At 33.9% G+C, this 19,320-nt stretch overlaps 1 protein-coding gene across 4 annotated transcripts in view; it reads left to right on the forward strand.

Moving 5' to 3' along the window:
- The window catches only part of LOC111158797 (EPH receptor A7), a 167,300-nt gene that overhangs the window by 57,531 nt on the left and 90,449 nt on the right, over window positions 1-19,320 (forward strand). For all 4 annotated transcript variants that reach the window (XM_022521057.1, XM_022521054.1, XM_022521055.1 and 1 more), the window contains exons 4-5: window positions 3,484-3,639; window positions 4,500-4,835. In XM_022521057.1, coding sequence (XP_022376765.1) covers window positions 3,484-3,639; window positions 4,500-4,835 — 492 coding nt within the window. The remainder of the gene's footprint in view (window positions 1-3,483; window positions 3,640-4,499; window positions 4,836-19,320) is intronic.

The raw sequence follows: 19,320 nt of genomic DNA on the forward strand, positions 1-19,320 counted from the left end.
AAAGATTATTTTTACAAAAATAAATATGGAACACAAATTTTATACATATTCCCAGTCTTCATCAGTCTAGTGAACATTACCTTAAAATAATCTTCAATTAAAAAAAGCAAAAACATCAAGAGGCAAGAAATTAAAATTGTATGTTTCTTATTGTAACTAACTGTACCATAGCACTCATACTATATGAATTAAAGTTTACCTTGAGAGTTCAAATGCTATTGAACAAATTGAGAAACAAAGCAAAGAAAGAAAAGTTTCAAAGCCACATTTGGACAATTTCTAGAAAGTTATTCTTGCATACTTCATAGTTGTGTATAAAGAGAATGTATCCTTGAGGTTTCAGAAGACATTTACCTCTAAAAACTTTTGTACTAGTAATTTTTAGAAAGCCAGCTACATTTGTAGAGAGGAGAGACTGCCTTGATTTCCACATAGCCTTTTCGGGAGCCATTGCAGGGGTCCCCTCGTTCTTCCCTATGTGGCTGATTGTGGGGTGACTCTTACCCCCAGTTTCTTGCACTGAGTATTTTACTCAAGCTATTTTGTATAGATATCTCATCTAAAATTGTAATTTTAAGAGCATCTGTTACTTCCTCCCCAAACCTTTTTACCACCCAGTTGCTAACTATTATCCTAAGAGATACAGCTTATGCCTTTGCATGTTCTTGGCTTTGCTCTTAACACCATTGCTCCAAAGATTTTGTACTTATTTTTAATAACTCTAAATTAATAGTCTTCCTAGAGATTAGGTGAAAACTGTCTTGTCACAACTTATTATTTTCAATATTAACTGAACTGAAACAGAATATTACTTCAAAGAAAAAATGTTAAGACTTTGATGACCACATTTTTCCGGTACTGCCTCTATCATTATCTATTTAATGATACCCATGCATGTAGGCCACAATTTTGCAGGCATCTTCGATGCCAAAATTCACAGTGCAATTGAGAATACCTATTTAGTATCTCTTCTATGAGGTGTGCTAGGCTATTATTTCATAGTTTTCTAAATTAAAATAATAGCTTTAAATTAGTAAAAGGGTATAATGAAAGACAACAAGGACCCATCAAAAATTAATTTTTAGGGTTACTAGAGCCCTGGAGACCCAGTGAATAAGTGCCAGACTTTGACTCATTGAGCAGTCAAGGCTGGTGGATAGCATATGGTTGAGTATCAGCAGTCCTGTATTCTAAATCCAGTTTTAACCTAGACAAACAATTATTTGAAGAACTCAGGTTACTTTTGCTTCAAATCTGCTTTCCCATCTGTTAAAGTGGTAACAGAATTTAATGTAACTTTGAAAGTTGAGTGATAAGGATTTTAAATTTCTCCATATTAGGAACCATATATATTGTACAAACCATGCAAGTTGAGCAAGAAATGTCCCTCCTTATTTGTAAGAAAAATAAAAATACACCTTTATTAGAAGCTTTTATTTGCAACGGGAGAATGAGGATTCTGCGGGATTCCACTAGGTAGTGTGCTGCCTACTAATTCTGGAAGCTTTCCCTAGTAGATGGTAAATTATGTTACCATTGTGCTTCCCATTTCCCTGCTCCCTAGCCTCCACTCCTTGTAAAAACTAACACACACGGGTCATTAAAGATGGTCAGCACATATATCTTCTAACTGGCTCTTTCTTTTTCTTTTTAAATTCTCTGGTCCTTAATGTTATCAAGGTGCAGGCTGTGAGTAAAACATGATCTTCTCTATCTTATGGATATCATATGTGATCACTTAATTATAGACAATACATAAAGCAAGGTACAGTGAATACTTAAAAGAGAGGAATTTCTATCCTAAGAAACCCATGCCAAATCCTTTATTTTACTAGTTAATCATTTTTATGTGGCAAGATCGTATCTTTAGAAACATTTTAAAGTGTTATATTTTTGTTATACTATTTTGCAATCAATCTCATTTTCTCTGTGCCTTAGATTTGTAGTAATTGCTACATGTGAAGTTGTATTAAGCTTCTTTTCCTAAGATGTTTGTGAAAGCTTCCTCGTCTATGAATTGCAGTAGCCATAAAGGCAGACTGGCTTCTGAGGATAGTAGTGGATCATATATTTACCAGGAGATGGTTGTAGTTCTGTTTACATATCTGTCAATTACCTTTTGCAATATAACACACCTTTAAGTTTTTAAGTATCTAAAACACTTGTCTCATTTGTGTGAAATAGCGTTATTTCTTGAAGCTCAGAAGATGATTTTGAACTCTCAATTGATCGTATTATGTATTAAATATTGAGCATGTGGACAAAAGTAGAGAAAGACTCAGTATACCATCTTGATAAGATAGAATTGTTTATCCCACCTGAAAATGAAAATGCAATTAAGTTCCTGAGTGATGCCCAAGTTGAGGACATTACATAAATGTGAATATAATAAGTTAAAAGTCATAATTGAATTTATGTTAAACATTCACTAATCTTTCCTTATAGAAAATGATTAATTTCTATTAAATTTGAAGTCACTAAAACCTAAGCATATATTCATTTGATAAAGTGAAGGGTAAATTAAACTTATTTAATATATTCAATGTACAAAACCATTAATTAATAAAATTTGTTGAAATAATGAAAATTTAATTTGCTTAATTTTAATTAAAGATAAATATATAAAATGATCAATGATAAAAAATTGTTCAAGACTGCTTGGACTTAATAGAAAATAGGATGTAAATGAGTAAAAGCAGCCTCACTAGGAGGTGATAGAGACATTCTTTGTACATGTCTATTCATTCCTGAGAGCAGTTGCTGTGTTAGTGTGACTATTGTTAACCTCTCTTTGCAGAGGAGAAACAGTCGTCATCTGTTTACAGTTGAAGGCTTTCTCCTTATTTCTGGTGGAATAGGTTTCTCCTTTTCATAGGATTTTGTAACAAGAAAGTTCACTTAATGGAATGCAGCCTGCTTTATAACTTAAAATTGTTTGAAATTATATCTTGACGATTTCTGAAAATTTGGGAGGATATACATTTCTACCATTTTCTGATGAAATTTTTTTATCATTGCTATTTCTTGTCAGGTAATTAAAACTATTTTAGTATTTTTCAAAATGAACCAAGTAAACACATAAAGTCAATTTACTGCCACATTATATTAAGAAAACATAACTTTGAAGTATGTTAATTTGTATCAACAAATAAGTAAATTATATTGAAAATGAACTCATCTGAATTAAATATCCTATATTTCTGTCCAATTAAATTATGTTTCTGTTCAGTTTTGGGCTCTAGATTTTTAACTGATGCCAATTATAGGTGCAAGGTTGCCATATCATTTGGTTTTTATTATTTCACTTTAAAATGCAGTATTAATAAAACTGGGTTATTGATGTACATGGGAACAAAATTTTACCATAGAGAGCTTGTTTTTCAGAAATTAAATTTCCTATTTTATTCTTTGCTAAATATTACTGAAATTAAAAACATCTATTTGCTCTCGTGTTTCTAATTTCACTTTCTTTTGCATACCCAGCCTGTGGCCGTGGGTTCTACAAATCTTCTTCTCAAGATCTTCAGTGCTCTCGTTGTCCAACTCACAGTTTTTCTGATAAAGAAGGCTCCTCAAGATGTGAATGTGAGGATGGGTATTACAGGGCTCCATCTGATCCGCCGTATGTTGCCTGCACAAGTAAGTTCGTATTAGTAAAGTAGGGAAGGACTTTCAGAAGCCTTCCACTCGTTTATATTATTGTGACATTGTTGAGATAGGCTTCGGATTTGTGAGTGCCTTCTTTGTTATTAGTAAATGTGTACATTTTTTTCATGTACTGATAAGCCTAAATAATAATAGAAAATAGATATATCTTATGTCATCTTTAGTGAGACTTTCACATCTGCAAAATCAAGATGCATCTTAATGATATTTTTCACATGCATCCAATAAGAATCATAAATAAATGTAAGAATTATTTGAGTCTTACTTAGATGTGAAATGTGATTAAAAAGTCATGGTTTCCAAATTAAAATTCCATCACTAAATAGAGCAAATCTCACATCTTGGTGCTTCAGTTAATGAATGTTGGAGCGACCCAAATCCTAAGCCAATCCCAGACTTGCTGTAAATCATTCTTGAGCACATTAAGAATGAATAGATGTATTCTCTGTTATATGGTTAAAAGGGAGACTATTTTTAAACAACTGCACAACTGTTTTTTTTAGGTGCATTAACTGTTCTTTTTAATTGCTTGGAAGAAAAATAGCTAAAGACTATGGCAAAAGTACAAAGACAGTTGTTATCCTGTTTTCATTTTGACATATTAAATAGAAAATAAATAAAGCCTCTTGCCAAGTGAATTCAAGGAGGCTTTTATGCAGCTTCTCTAGGAAAGGTAATGAAATGTTTATGTAAAAGAAAGCATTTCAACTAGTTTTCTGTATGGTAATTGAGCCACTAGCTTAATGGCCCATGCTGATCCTGTCATTCACGTCTTGGGTTTGTTTTTTTTTTCTATTTTTGTTTATTTGTTTGTTTATTGTTGGTTTCCACAGGGCCTCCATCTGCACCACAGAACCTCATTTTCAACATCAACCAAACCACAGTGAGTTTGGAATGGAGTCCTCCTGCAGACAACGGGGGAAGAAATGATGTAACCTACAGAATATTGTGTAAGCGGTGCAGTTGGGAGCAGGGAGAATGTGTTCCCTGTGGGAGTAACATTGGATACATGCCGCAGCAGACTGGATTAGAGGACAACTATGTCACTGTCATGGACCTGCTAGCCCATGCCAACTATACTTTTGAAGTGGAAGCTGTAAATGGAGTTTCTGACTTAAGCCGATCCCAGAGGCTCTTTGCAGCTGTCAGCATCACCACTGGTCAAGCAGGTATGTTTTTTTGTGTTTGTCTTCACTAAGTGAATAATGCGACTACATAAGTGAGGTGTCTTGCTTGGATATTTAGTTAACTTGGCTACACAGAACTCGATTATTCTAGCCTGTTGATTATTCACACCTTTAACTTTTCTTTGTTATTTCTCCTGTTGCCTATTAAACCATTGCTAGACTCATTAACATCTCCAGAGATCTGGCAGGAGAAATAAGAAGGGATAAATTGTAAGGCAGTTAAGACTGTTCTACGACAAGCAGGTCTGTGGAAAGATCTTGAGGAAGGGAGTGAAAATTCTGGACAAAATGAGATGTAGGCTGGTTCTTGCAGTTTTACTTTTTTGTGTGGTATGTGCTTATGATCAAAATCTACATGATAATTAAGAATGTTGAAAGAGTTGAACGCCCTGTCTCACTTCCTGTTATATTTTACCACATAGAATGGGATATTCGTAATAAATGTCAGGTTGGCGTTAAAATTTGCACGAGGGAATTTTAAGTTCATCAGTAGTAGATTTGTGATCCCATTACTGTTCATAATATTAGAGCACATACTTGGGAGGTCTCATGAGGATTTCAAAAGAAATAGAATTAGGCAATAATAGCCATGACGACTGTGAACTCGTAACTTAGCCTCAAAGCAGTTTTCATTTACTTTTTTCTTGCCATGTGAGGTGCCCTGCTCAGTCATTCTTTGTTGTGGTATGTTTTGGAAAATACAAATTGGAAAGGAAGTTTCAGAAATTGGAGACAGTCTAGATCTTCAGAAAAATCTTATTACTGAAAGAAGTTTCAGAAATTGAGGGCTTTCTCAACGTCTTGCTGCTGAAAGAAGATGCTCTGTAGTAGATGTAGCCAAGTGCCATGTCATCATCATTAATAAAATAGGACCTGCACTGGAGTACTGAGTTTTGTGAGCATCATAATAAGCTTATAACAAAGTCTTCTTGATCTTTGGTTGCCTGTCAGAAACCAGTATTATCCCAAATTTCTGGACATAGATTATTCTTCACTTCCATTTGAATTTTAACAAAATGTTACCTATTAAATTTTATCTGCAGAATGGAATCCATGCATTTGGTCTCATGCTTACCTTTTGAACAGATTAGTGGCTTCTTATTCTAAAGGTTTCATTTTGATGTTTATTTGAAAGACGATTGCAGATCAGATCTCTTGTGTAAAAGCAGAAGTCTGGAGGCAAAACAAGCTAGAAAATGTTAAATTTTCAAAAATTGGACAAAAGAAATAACTAATTGAACTTATTTGGTTTGATTCCTTGTATTTGCCCTGACCCTCTTCAAATCATTTGGTCAGATTTATTTGCTTGTGTTGCTTTATATTGAAATTTGTCACCATTTACTTTACAGTGAGTGAGTTCAAAACATTTTAGGATCATGATTGTGACACTATCGCTGTCTTTAGAACCATTAGTAGAAACTCTTAGGTCTACTGAGCTAGCGTTGTTCTTTTATCCCTGCTGATATCAAGTATGGAAGGGACATTTGTATTTATTTTTAAATATGACCCAAAGTTGCTGAACTGATGCCACAAATAGAGTTCACCAAACAGACTGCTTTAGGGATCTGTTTTTTTGTTTGTTTGTTTGTTTGTTTGTTTTGTTTTCTTTTGGCTCCTATAATAAAGAAAATATTGAATTATACCTTAAAATGAGTAAATTTGGCATGTAAATTATACCTCAATAAAGATTTTTAAATTTTTAAGAAGAATAAATATAAGCAAGTTAAGAATCAGTGTTTATATTTTTATACTAAAATACTGATTCAGAACTGCTTAGTCTCTATTGCATCTCAAATGCTAAAACCCCATGAATTTAGAGTTAGCTTTTTTTTTTTCTTTCAGAAAGAAATGCATCTAAATAAGACAGCAATCTGTGGTAATTAAAGAAGTTTGTAGAAGTTTTCTTTTTTTATTATTTAAGATTTTGTTTATTTATTTGAGAGAGAACACAGGTGCAAGTTCAAGGGAGAACAGCAGTGGGTGTGGGACGGTGCAGAGGCAGAGGGAGAAACAGACTCCCTGCTGATCAGGGAGCCCCAATGTGTGGCAGAAGTTTTCCTTTATTTTATTTAACGGAGGAAATTTAGAATATATAAGTAACTATTCTATTGAATTTGTATACCCACTTCCTGCTGCTTCCCGCCACCTGTATTTTTGTTCTTTCTAAAGGAGGAATGCTTTGAAATTTTGCCTGTGTTCATTACTATCTATGGAAGCCTGCAGTGGTCCTTGAAATTCTCCTTCTCTATTAACTAAACAGCATCACCTCCCATCTAGTTTATGCTACAGTCATTTCAACGATGAGTTGAAATCTGGATCTCTGGTCAGTTATTCTCCTCATCAGCAATCTATTAATGCCTACTATAAAGAGATTTATTAGGAGAATCTGCCATGTGTCTGGATAAGAATAGAGTGAAGATGGAAAATAATCAGCCAGTGTTTGAAAAGTAGTGTATACACTTTGTATCTTTTCTGTTAGCTTTGCATTTGGAACACAACACCCCTTCCCCATCAGTGCTTGTGGAAATGGAAGTACACTGACTACCCCTTATGCTTTGTTTGGGGTAGGCATAAGGTTTTTGTGTTAAAGGACCCATGCTCCAGCCCCTCCCCTGCTGGTTAGGAGCTATGTGCTTTTCACTAGATCACTGAAGTTCTACATGACTAAAATGGAGATAAAATGTTGGACGATAGATATTGGAAAAAACTTAAAAACTCTTTAGTGCCATAATATTACTGTAGCGAGTAGCAAAATGAATGCTGAATTAATCCTCTCTTTATATAACTAGTTGTGAACCTGTCAAGGCAAAACACAGTAAAATCTTAATCTTTCCCACTCTGTGGGGGGGATAAATTAATGGGGACTTGGAATTGGCAATTAGTTTTATAATCTTAGAAGGGGGAGGAGTTTAATTTTGTTTTGCCTGTGCAAAATATGACCGTTATCTAGTCACAAGTTATCTTAATACTGAGATTCTTCTTTAAACCGATAATCATCTTTAAGATGAAAAGTGTACAGAGAATAATATGTGATATTCATATTTCAATAATTTTTGTATTTATTTATCAGGAACATATGATCTACATAAACTGGCTGAGATACATATATACACACACACACACTTTTTATTGTTGTTTTATTTTGTTAGGAATGATTTGACCTATTAAGGGTGAGGTCACACATGTCAAACATATGTATGTCAGAGGTATTTTAAAAATATATAAGTGAGGAGGAAAGCACATGCATTCAATTTATGACATTATGATCCTAACTTTCCTTTACATTGGAAGGTTATCTTGAACAAAAATTATCTTAAGAATCACGTAAGTGTTCTTAAAAGCTGACTATTTAAATGCTATTAATAACAATTTATATATTAACAATTATAACAATTTAATATATAACAATTATAATATTAACCCAGCCAACTGTACTGAGTAGTGTGTATCAAACACTGTTGAAGACAATGTTCCTATTCTCAAGGAAGGTAAAAGTTTGTACCTACCCTAATGAAGAGCCCATACTGTAGCAGTTATATTTATTTACACATCTAATATGACAGAGCACTTGAATATAAGGTGATGCATGTTGTAGACTATTAGGAACAAAATACAGAAACCCCAAGAAGGAATGATCCATTCTATCTGTGGGAAAAAGGAGGTCCTCACAGAAAAGATACCAGTCAGTGTCGAACATTAGAATGGATTTGATTTCGCCAGGAGAACAATCGAATCATATTGTACACCCTCAAGAGGACCTCACTCATTAAGACATTGTAAGTGCTACTACATTCCTTCTCCAGATTAAGTGCATTAACACAAAAATGATCTGCAGAAGTATGAAAGTTCATAAAAACAGGTTACCCTAAAATTATTGTCTCTTTTTACAATACCTCTGTTCACTGTGGGATCTCTCAAAAAATTCAGTCCATTTTTAAAGCATACAAAATGAAAATATGTGGTCTTACCCCCAAAGAAATTTAAAGGACTCAGCAATTATTCTTCAGGTCAGTGATTATGTTATGTTCATCTGTACCTTTCCCGTGTAACACAGTTCTTTCTATATGCAAGCTGAACAATGAATGTTGTGCAATTAATTCCAATGAGGAAACTAGTGATACACAGGAAAAGTTAAATGATTTTACAAGAGTGGAAACATTGAGACATGAATGGAAAAGGCAAAAGATTTGATATTCGATGACATAATTACTTAATTTTAGATAAGTTATTTCAGCTTTTTGAGCTTAAATTTTCTTCTGAAATGGTATCATGCTACTTGACTCCTCATATTATAGAAATTGAGCTTTTAGCTTAATACCAGTTACATTTATTAGAAGAGTGTGTTATAGTACTATAACGATTATAATAGTAGAAATAATAGAGTGAGTAGTTACTGAACACTTACTATGTTCTCGGTATTTTTCAAATGTAAAATGAACACAAAAAGAGTGTAAAGGAGTACCTGGGTGGTTCAGTGGGTTGGGGGAATGCCTTCGGCTCAGGTCACAGCCCTAGAGTCCTGGGATTGATCCCCATTTCGGGCTCTCTTCTCGGTAGAGAGCTTGCTTCTCCCTCTCCCCTCTGCTTGCTGCTCTGTCTGCTTGTGCCTTTCTCTCACTCTGTCAAATAAATAAGTAAAATCTTAAAAAAGAAAAAGAGTGTCAAAATTGAATACTTTAACTTATTTGAATTCATGTAGCCCTCCTAAGTAAAGAAGAGGTTTTGGACAGAAGACCTCTAAGAGCCCTCTTAATGCCCATAGTAAAATGGGAAATTTTAATACAATGCAAACTATACATTGTGCATTGCATTATTGATTGGAATTTGAAGTAATTTATAGTTGAGTAAAACGTGTACATGGGGCACCTGGGTGGCTCAGTGGGTTAAGCCTCTGCCTTAAGCTCAGGTCATGATCCCAGGGTCCTGGGATCAAGCCCCACATCAGGCTCTCTGCTCAGCAGGAAGCCTGCTTCCCTTCCTCTCTCTCTGCCTGCCTCTCTGCCTACTTGTGATCTCTCTCTCTCTCTCTCTGTCTCTGTCAAATAAATAAATAAAATCTTTAAAAAAAAAAAAAAAAAAAAAAAACGTGTACAGATACTATAATTTTAATGGGATTGTTATTTGTTAGAATGCTCTAGAAAGCATTGGGTAGGAATTAAAGATGAAAACTAAAACCACTTGAAAGAAGACGTGATTTCCCAAGTTGAGCTCTTCAGACATTTGGATGGGTATTAGGATATGCACTTGGGATCAGTGTCACAGGAAGAGAAAGGAAGGGGTCAAGACAGGAGCAAAGGGGAAGCTGAGCTCTGGTGCAGTCTTCTTGGAATCCTTAGCCAATTCCATGGGGAACTCTCCACCTGTAAGGGACCTCCATATTGCCCAGAGCTGAAGAAAGAGTGTCAGGCTTTCATACCTCTGTGTTGTCCAGACTTGGCTGCGGGAAAGAGTCTAGGAAGGAGCAAGGTGTCATTTTTTAGACAAGGAAATTCTGAAGTGGGGCAGGGAACAGAGGTCTGCTTTTTGAGCAGCCATCTTGGCAGCTGGGCAAATAAATTCTTTAGTCCTTCACTGAGGAGAATGTGGGCAGTCCATCACAGCATCCCAGATTATTGCAGTAAAATACACGCTTACCTACAATTATTCAGTGTTACGTAATCTTATCATGGACTGCTGTCTTTTAAGATTTTCACTCTACCGTCCTTTACGTGGGAATTTGCTGATTGATTCAGTGGTCTGGTGATAAATTCCTCTTCAATGAAAAAGGGAACTACTAAGAAGAGTTATTTCTGGAGGATATTAATAACAAATAAAATCTCTTGGACAGAATGTTGTTTACTGTAGCATTTGCCTCTTGGCTATGATTTTATTGCCCTTTTATGAGAAACTTCAAAAGTACCCCTGCATATCTTAATTTGACTAATTTCTCTTATGTTTTCCAATGTCTAGACCTTATTTCTCTGTCCAAATTAACATTTGCTTCGCTGTTCTTTTTATCTAGACTTGTAATGTTTATAATGTTCCAAATGAAATATAACCATTGAGTTATATGATAAAACATTATACATAAGCAAATTTATACAAAAAGGAAATAGTAACAAAAGTCATTTCCTGTATTAGTCAGAAATATCTTCACTCACATTTATTAGTGTGACTCAACTGTGACTATTTTTCTCATAAATTAACTCAGATTATCTCTTCTCAATGATTAAAATGATAGGCCATCAAGTTATGTGTCCTGTAACTAAAATACATTATTCCTATTTAAGCTTATAAATTTTGATATTTCTTTGAAATTTATAAGCTTGATTTATATTTTAAGAGAACATGATGTTAAGAAAATATATTTTCTTGTTTCAGAGCATTTACTGATTATATTGATTAATAAGAAACCCAGCAATTTCCATAAAGTGAAATAAGATAAACGTGAAAAAAAATCCTCCACCCACTTCCAGCAAAAACACATTTTGCAGAAATAGTATTAGTTTTATTAAAACATACGTACATAAACACACATGTATGCTACAGCAGAAAAATCAACTGGGTAAAATTCCTTTAACAGTAAGCCATTCAAAACACACATTTCTGTCATGTTTCTAGTTATTTTATAAGCCTGATGTATCTGAGAGGCAGAACAGGATACAGTCATGCTAATTCATGCCTTAGGGCATGATATTTTAGAAATTTATACATATAGTTTTGTTTAGCAAGTAAGAGTCTTAGACTATCTTAGTGAAATGTAATTCTTTAAAGTTTAAGTATTTGTGACACCATTAATTTAAAAATAAACATGTAGATACATTACCAGTTTTTCTTTAGTGGCTACTAGTAATTAAAATACATATGTAAAGGAAGATTTTTTGGATACTATTTTAATGAAATTGGCCATCGTGTTGGCATTGATACTGACAATTAGGACTTACTGAGTACTTAGTATGTGCTGACCACTTCACATGTAAAGACCCGGATGTCTACACAGTATCTTCACATCCCAAACTTACCATGGAAATTTGGTAGAAAATTACATCTTTCTGTGATATAGTCTTACAGTAAATATCTTATGGATTTTCTTATAACACTGGTAACATATTATCTGTGAAATATCTGTTTTTCCCATTAGACTTCACAGCGTAAGCAAACAGTGACCTCTTTGGTCTTATTCTCTAGCCTCTGTAACCAGCTAGGGCCAAGGTACATGCTTATTAGTAATTTTTTTATATTAAATACATAAATTCTTTGTATATTGTAATATGAAAAGAGACTTTCTAACATTATCAAGATTAATATAAGGGATTAGTTTAATTAGAATTCAATGTAACTTTATATTATGCAATAAATATATAAGAAAATGATTTTAAGTATAAACATTTTGTTTTTTGGTCTCAAAACTGTAGATATATTTAGAATCTTAAAGTGAGTTTTCACCATAACTTGATATTTAAGATTTTGAAAATCTGCTGAAAATAAAATTATTTTGTTTTCTTTTAATATAACATTGAATAGAGGGGCATCTGGGTGGCTCAGTTGGTTGGGCATCTGCCTCTTCTTCTCAGCTCAGGTTTGATCTCTGGGTTGTGAGTTTGAGCCCACTGTTGGACTCCACACCCAGCTTAAAATATATATGTACATAATTTTCATAACTTATTTTATATTTTCCTTTTGTGACTTGTTAAGACTATATCACCTAGCTATTCTATGAATTCTCTCAATTGAAATACATTTAAAGAAATGTCCCTAAGCAACCTGTGTTCTCAACTCCACATCTTCACCTTCATGCGACCTCCATGTTTTCCAGTCCCAGTCTCTATGTGAGTTACCACATCCACTCTTTTCTGATTTTATAAATATTTGTAATGAACTATTCTGCTTATGTTGAAGTTAGGTTGAGGTTATTAACAAGTTGATCTGCACACTTTTGAATGGAAGGACTCTGGACATTTGAAAGAACCCTAGGAGAAGGTGTTTTAAGTAGCCTTTCATATTTTCAATTTAATATATCTTAATATTAAGGTCTTTGATCTCAGCTTTGCTATTTTGTGAATAATTGTATTTAAAGAGCTTAGAAGAAAGAGTTAATTTTTGTAATAACTCAGTTATAACATTGCTATGGATTGAATTGTGTCCTCCTCTAAATTCATACATTGAAACCCTGACCCCCAGTGTGACTGTATTTGAAGACAGGGACTATAGAGAGGTAATTAAAATTCCCTTTTTTAAAAAAACATTTTATTTATTTATTTGACACAGAGAGAGAGAGAGATCACAAGTAGACAGATAGGCAGGCTTAGAAAGAGAGGGGGAAAGCAGGCTCTCCGCTGAGCAGAGAGCCCAATGTGGGGTTTGATCCCAGGACCCTTAGATCATGACCTAAGCTGAAGGCAGAGGCTTAACCCACTGAGCCACCCAGACACCCCTATAGGGAGGTAATTAAGGTAATTAAGGGTAAATGAGATCATGTGGTTGGGGCCCTGATCCTGAGAGGCTTAGTGTCCTTACAAAAAGAGACACCAGAGAGCTTGCTCTCTCTCCATGTACATTCACTAAGAAAAGACCATGTGAAGAGAGAGAAGGTGGCCATCTGCAAGCCAGGAGGAGAGGTCTCATCAAAATGTGAATCCTGCTGGATGTTGCTCTGGGCCCTCTAGCCTCCAGAATTATGAGATACGAAATTTCTGTTTTTGGTTTGGTTTGGTTTGGTTTCCTTTTACGGCATCCAGTCTGTGGTGTTATAGCTTTCCGAATGGGCTAATACATATATCCATCCCTGAGATAATTAAATTCCATCCTATTATGTTGAAGGAAAGTATTTTCCCTATGCATAGGACAGGCATAGACACTTTTGTGGGTGCAAAGTGGTAGGAGTTGAAGGAATTTTAAGCATTTCTATGATTCTCCCCCTCAAAAAGGTACTAAACTTATTTAGTGCAATGCATTGGTAAGTGCCAGAAAGACCAATAGTAATATTTTGCTTTTGACTCCCAAGACAGTTTTTTTTTTTTAAACAGAGCCAATTTATTATCTCATAAATTATAGAAGGTGCTACTTTGATGGTAGCAGAACGTTCTATATAAAGTAAGTTATGTAGCTTGTCTCTGAATTTTCAAGCTTGAGCAAGTTTGTCAAATTCTTGGCAATTTTAAACTAGCAATTTCAACATGATTAAGAAATGAATGCTGTTTTAGGATTTTCTAGTGAAAAAGTTTTTATAACTGTATTTTGGAGATTTGAATTTGTAACTTGTTAAATTTAAGCTTCCTCTAAATAGGCTCTTCAACAAAATATATGACTGCCCATTAGGATCATTGTCCTGGAATAGTAGATAATGGTGGAATTATGTAAAGTAATTCTTATTATATGTCTTGCCCTTAATAGGAGGTCCTTCATTTTGCTACTGTTAATTTTATTGAGTGGTGACTGTAGTGAATTGAAAATGTATGCACTAGAATATTACTTAAAAAGAAATAGCTACTTTACTTTTGAAGTCAAGCAGTTTGGCCAAGTGAGATATAGAAAATCTGTTTTAACAGAAATGTGACTAATAAGACCACCTATTCTTCAATTTTAGCAAGAAATAAGGCAAAAAGCAAGTTAACACCGGAGACTTAAATAAAATATGCAAGAATTTTTCAGAGTACAAACCCAGGTCAATATATATTGAATTCAGTCTCTTTTTCTGGAAGTATTACACAATTATAAATAATGAAAGAGCAAAATATATGTATATAGGAGGATTACTATGCCAAGAATATAAATTAACACATTTGTAAAAGATTGTCAATATGAATTGAACCAGGAAGTGATTTCTGCTGAATTGTTAGTTGAGCAAAACTGGTTACCTGATTTCCTTGGTGCTCCTGTTCCATAGTACAGAAAGGTTTTGATCTCTGGGTTGTTTGCTTAGTTCTTACAGAGCAAACTATCACAATTATTTCCCTGAAGTATTATTAAAGGAATAGTATCATGAAGATAGACACAGTTTCAGAAAAAAAAAAAAATCACTTAAGAGCAAGAAATCAATAAGCTGCATTTCAGAGAATGAAAAGCCAGTGGATGGTAATTTCATACATTATTCATATGTAGATAACTACACATAATGTGAATGGGTGATGAGGAGGAGGGTGATTATGATGATGATGGTAAAAATTTGATGATAAACTAATATAATGTTGTATGTCAATTATACCTCAATTTAAAAAAAAAAAACTCAGGCTCATAAATTTGAAGTACATATTTTGGTTCCTCTCAGTTCCATTTCCTACATGCTGCTACACCCAACCACACATATCATTTTGAGCCCTTGGATAAGCTAAGGGACATAGCTTTGAAAAAGGTAAAAAATAGTTCTTAAATTTACAAGCATCTCGTTGTTCTATTTTTGGTACCAGTGTTAAGAGAAAGTAGATGTTGCTTATTTTATTCCTTGCTTCATTGGTGATGAATTGAAGCAAATTTGATTCAGACAAGCAATTTGGTGGAATGATGCAGAGCCATCCACAAAAACATCTGTACTAATCATCCAATGCAGTAAATTAGAGCTACAAGCAAAAGACATTGATCCAGGAGGATCATTAACAGTTTTAACCAAATGATCTAAGTAATAGGGTAAAGGAAAGAACACTATCGAGGTCTTGCCTTTCAGATGTGTCAATTACCACTGCAGAACCCTGTTGGTACTGTGTCAATTCCAGCTGCTTTGTGACTTCATTTCCTTTATACTATGGTAAGCAAGAAACAAGGATCAGTTAAGAAGTAAAAACTAAGAAAAATTATCCAAATTTCTTGGATTTCCTTTACAAAGAGGTCTGTCACATAGGGAGAGATAATTGCTGCAACTGAACAAAATTAATCAGGGAGAAGGCAGAGGAGATGATGTATGTCCTCTGACAAAGTAGGGGCAGAGATGTACTTATAGTCCTGTAGCTGTTTGACTTGTTTAAGTCACAGGCACTAAAAAAGATCTGTGAAAAACCATTATCATAGCTTAAGAACACACAGTACTTAATTATCCATGATGTGTTGACATCAGATAATTAGTGTCCCAATTTTTAATAATATTTAATCATTAACTTTAGCATATAGAAAGATGCGGGACATTGTCTGAGCATAGCATTCATAATTGCAATCATATATGGTAATAAAATGCAGAGACATAGGCTAAGCCGTATCATTATTGTACAGTTTATTCAAATGTTACTAATACCCTTAAACATAACAAATTTACCTCCTGTGACATCACCTGGAGTGTGATATATTTATGTGTATAGGCTTGTATATAGACAGTTTTAACTATGTGTACTTTTTAACCTCATATGTTTTATGAACTCATATATATTCCTAGGAGAACAGGCATTAAAATGGTAGAGGAGCCTAAATGTTGCAGATTTGGGGATCATGAACCTATAGATGACAAATTAATGAATGGCCTTTTGCAAGATAAGAGGAGGTAGAGCTATAAGTTAAAAGTTTGAGAGAGGAGTTTTGAGCATACCAACAAGAGCTGGCTGAATATAAAAACAAAATGAAGAAGACCAAAAAAGAGTACCCAGTCCAGTTGGATAGGTGGGCTATCATAGTAACCAAAGGAAGGGATCTTTTCCAAGTCAGTTAATCACAGAATGAAATGTCACAGGAGGTCAATAGAATGAAGAGAGAAGAAAGTCCATTGGATTTGACAATTTTGAGCCATGAGAAACAATTTTGATAGACAAGTTGGAGCAAAAAATGTCATAATCATATTTGTCATGGTTGAAAACAAAGCGTAACACTATGGCATATGTGGTGTAAGTGCACAATGTTGGCTGAATTAAATTGTAATAGATTACTTTTTATGCTGATTTCATACAACATTTATCAGACTGGTAAAAGCTCTAAGATTATGAGTCGGAATTTTGTTTGGAAAAAAATTACTGCCTTTGTTCTTTTCTAATACATTATCATAACCTTGTTTTCTCCTTGTTTTGACATCTCATCCTATTTTCGCACATCTCTGACATCACTAAGAACCCAAATTTAGCCTCACATAAATTTTACTGTTGAGAACCTGGTAATCTCAGTAGAGGTCATAAAAGGAAAGATGTTAATTCCATAAAGATAAACTATGCATTTATAACACTGTCTCCTCTAATATCTTTATTGTCATTCTTAATTTGAAATATTGTTATAAAATCAAGTGACTGCACTGATCTCATAAAGACTATGTCTGTTAATATATAATATATAAATGGTTCTATTTACAGTTACATTTTATGTTATGTTTCTGTTTTCACATTTCTTTCTCCTCCTAGTTTCTTTTCTTTCTGCCAGACATTTTAAAATATACCCCCATCATGTACTTACCTATGGAAAAGTTGGAGACCTACCTAAAATTTTGAAACTTTATTCTTGCTATCTTCAGTCAGTATGTTAATACTAATACTTTACCTTTTATTTTTAACCACATTTCCTTTATCTTTGAAAATGACATAAAAGAAGAAGAGAAAGCCATAAGGCTATTTCAGACAACCTTGGATAGTAATATGATTTGTAAGTTACTTCTGGTGCACCTGCTGCATTAAATGCTGGTGTTATGTTTGAAAAGATACTAACCGACCTTCTTTAGATTGCTGTCTGACTACTTTGATGTTTCATTATTTTCTTCAATACAGGGATGAAATGGATGAATGGATTTTAATTATAGTGTCCTGGTGACTCTTTTTTCAGACCATTTTTCTGGACAAGCATCAGCCAATCTGACAAATCATGAACAGTTTACTTTATAGTTTGCTTAGGATTAAGTTACTTACTGGAACCTGCAGGGAACATAAAAAGCAGTGTCTTCTGATAAAATATCTTGGGTGTTTGCCATGTCTATTTTCAAATTTAATCAGTAACCTTTAGGAATGGAGAACTATAAACAGTTCTTTGACAGATGTATTTTTTATACATTTACCTATAGCACTTCAAACACAAGCAGACTCTGTGTGTCAAATTTACATACCTAAAATATTATTGTGTATTTGCTTATGAATTTTCTTACTTCTGAGTTTTGACCATGAGGAAAGAGCTGCTATGTAAAGTTTATTTTTATTGAAAACAATTTTAGTAATACTACTTTATTATAAGGTTTGAGTATTTGCAATGAGCCTCCTAATTGCCTATAGGTAATCGTGCAAGATCAGTTTTTATTATTTTGATTGTCTTTTAATTTGAAGGATTTTTATATGATATTGGAATGAATGGATTATTGAGGGGAATTTCAACCCAAATTTTGTCTTTTTTCAAGTTTAAATAAAATACGAAGTGGGAATTTTTCAAAGACGTGTAGTAATAACTCAGTATCTATATTTTTATTAAAGACTTCCATAGAACAAAGATTTTTCAAGTTTTATGCTATTATGTTTTTTCTAACAGGGATTGTCCTCTTTTGTGAATTTCATATGCTGTCTACTAGATGACATAGTATTCCATTCAGCAATAAGTTCATTCTTACAGAAAAGAAAACTGCTATGTGTTTTCTTTATACAGGTCAATAAAAGCAAGATATATTCATTACTTAGAGCAAGAAAATGAGTAACATATAAAGCCACATTTTCCAATAACTGTCATTTAATTGGACATTTTGTTTCATCTATCTTCTCTTAGGTGTATAATAAACACATCTAAAAGAACTCAAGGTAGAAATTAGATTTAGTGTCCCTCTGGGTAACTGAAATTACCCTGCCGTTGTTATAAAACACTGTTTTTTTATTGTTCTAAGACTGTAAATAAATGTATTGACAGTAAAGAATTAACAACACATCCAGGAAGACTTTATTTAATAATGATGATGTAAAATACTTCTTATGGCATTCGATTTATCTAATTTATAACTCTGTTTGATTACCCCAGCATGACTTTCATCTATAAGGATTGTGCCCTGGGGACTAGTCAACTTATTAATTCATCACTTGTTCTTTTATGGTTGCAATCCCCATTATAGTATGAACATAGAGTGATATTCTCTTCTGAAAGCTGCCAGCCAACTGGTTCCAGTCTGACTGACCTTTTGTTTGTAACTGTGATCCTAATGGTTATTCTATTGGCTTCTGTTTCTAACAGGTTACATTACAATCTCCTTTTTTTTGTCTCATGGTATCTTGATGAGGATAGGACAGCAAGAGTGAATTCCACACCTGCAATTACAGAGTTTCATAAAGAGGAAAGACCTGCTTCAAGTTAACCTGTAGTCTTTTTTTAAAATGCCTTTTGATTTATCTGTCACCTGATCCATCAGCAATGAATAATTTTCATGGAAGGTGCACTTTAATTACATTCCCATTTGACTTGCATTATCAAGCCCTATCTAGGTAATTAATCTCACCAAGTATCCAATTTCGGCCTTTATTGCTGGCAGGCAGGCCTCCTGAATTATGTGTGCTTGAATGGGTCTTGGGCCTTTTTAACCAGGCAGACCCTGAAAAAGATCTAGGGCCTTCCAAATCCTGGAACT

This window comes from Enhydra lutris, unplaced genomic scaffold (genome assembly GCF_002288905.1).
Source record: "Enhydra lutris kenyoni isolate GAN:26980312 unplaced genomic scaffold, ASM228890v2 scaffoldscaffold63, whole genome shotgun sequence".
In the NCBI taxonomy this organism is placed as follows: domain Eukaryota; kingdom Metazoa; phylum Chordata; class Mammalia; order Carnivora; family Mustelidae; genus Enhydra; species Enhydra lutris.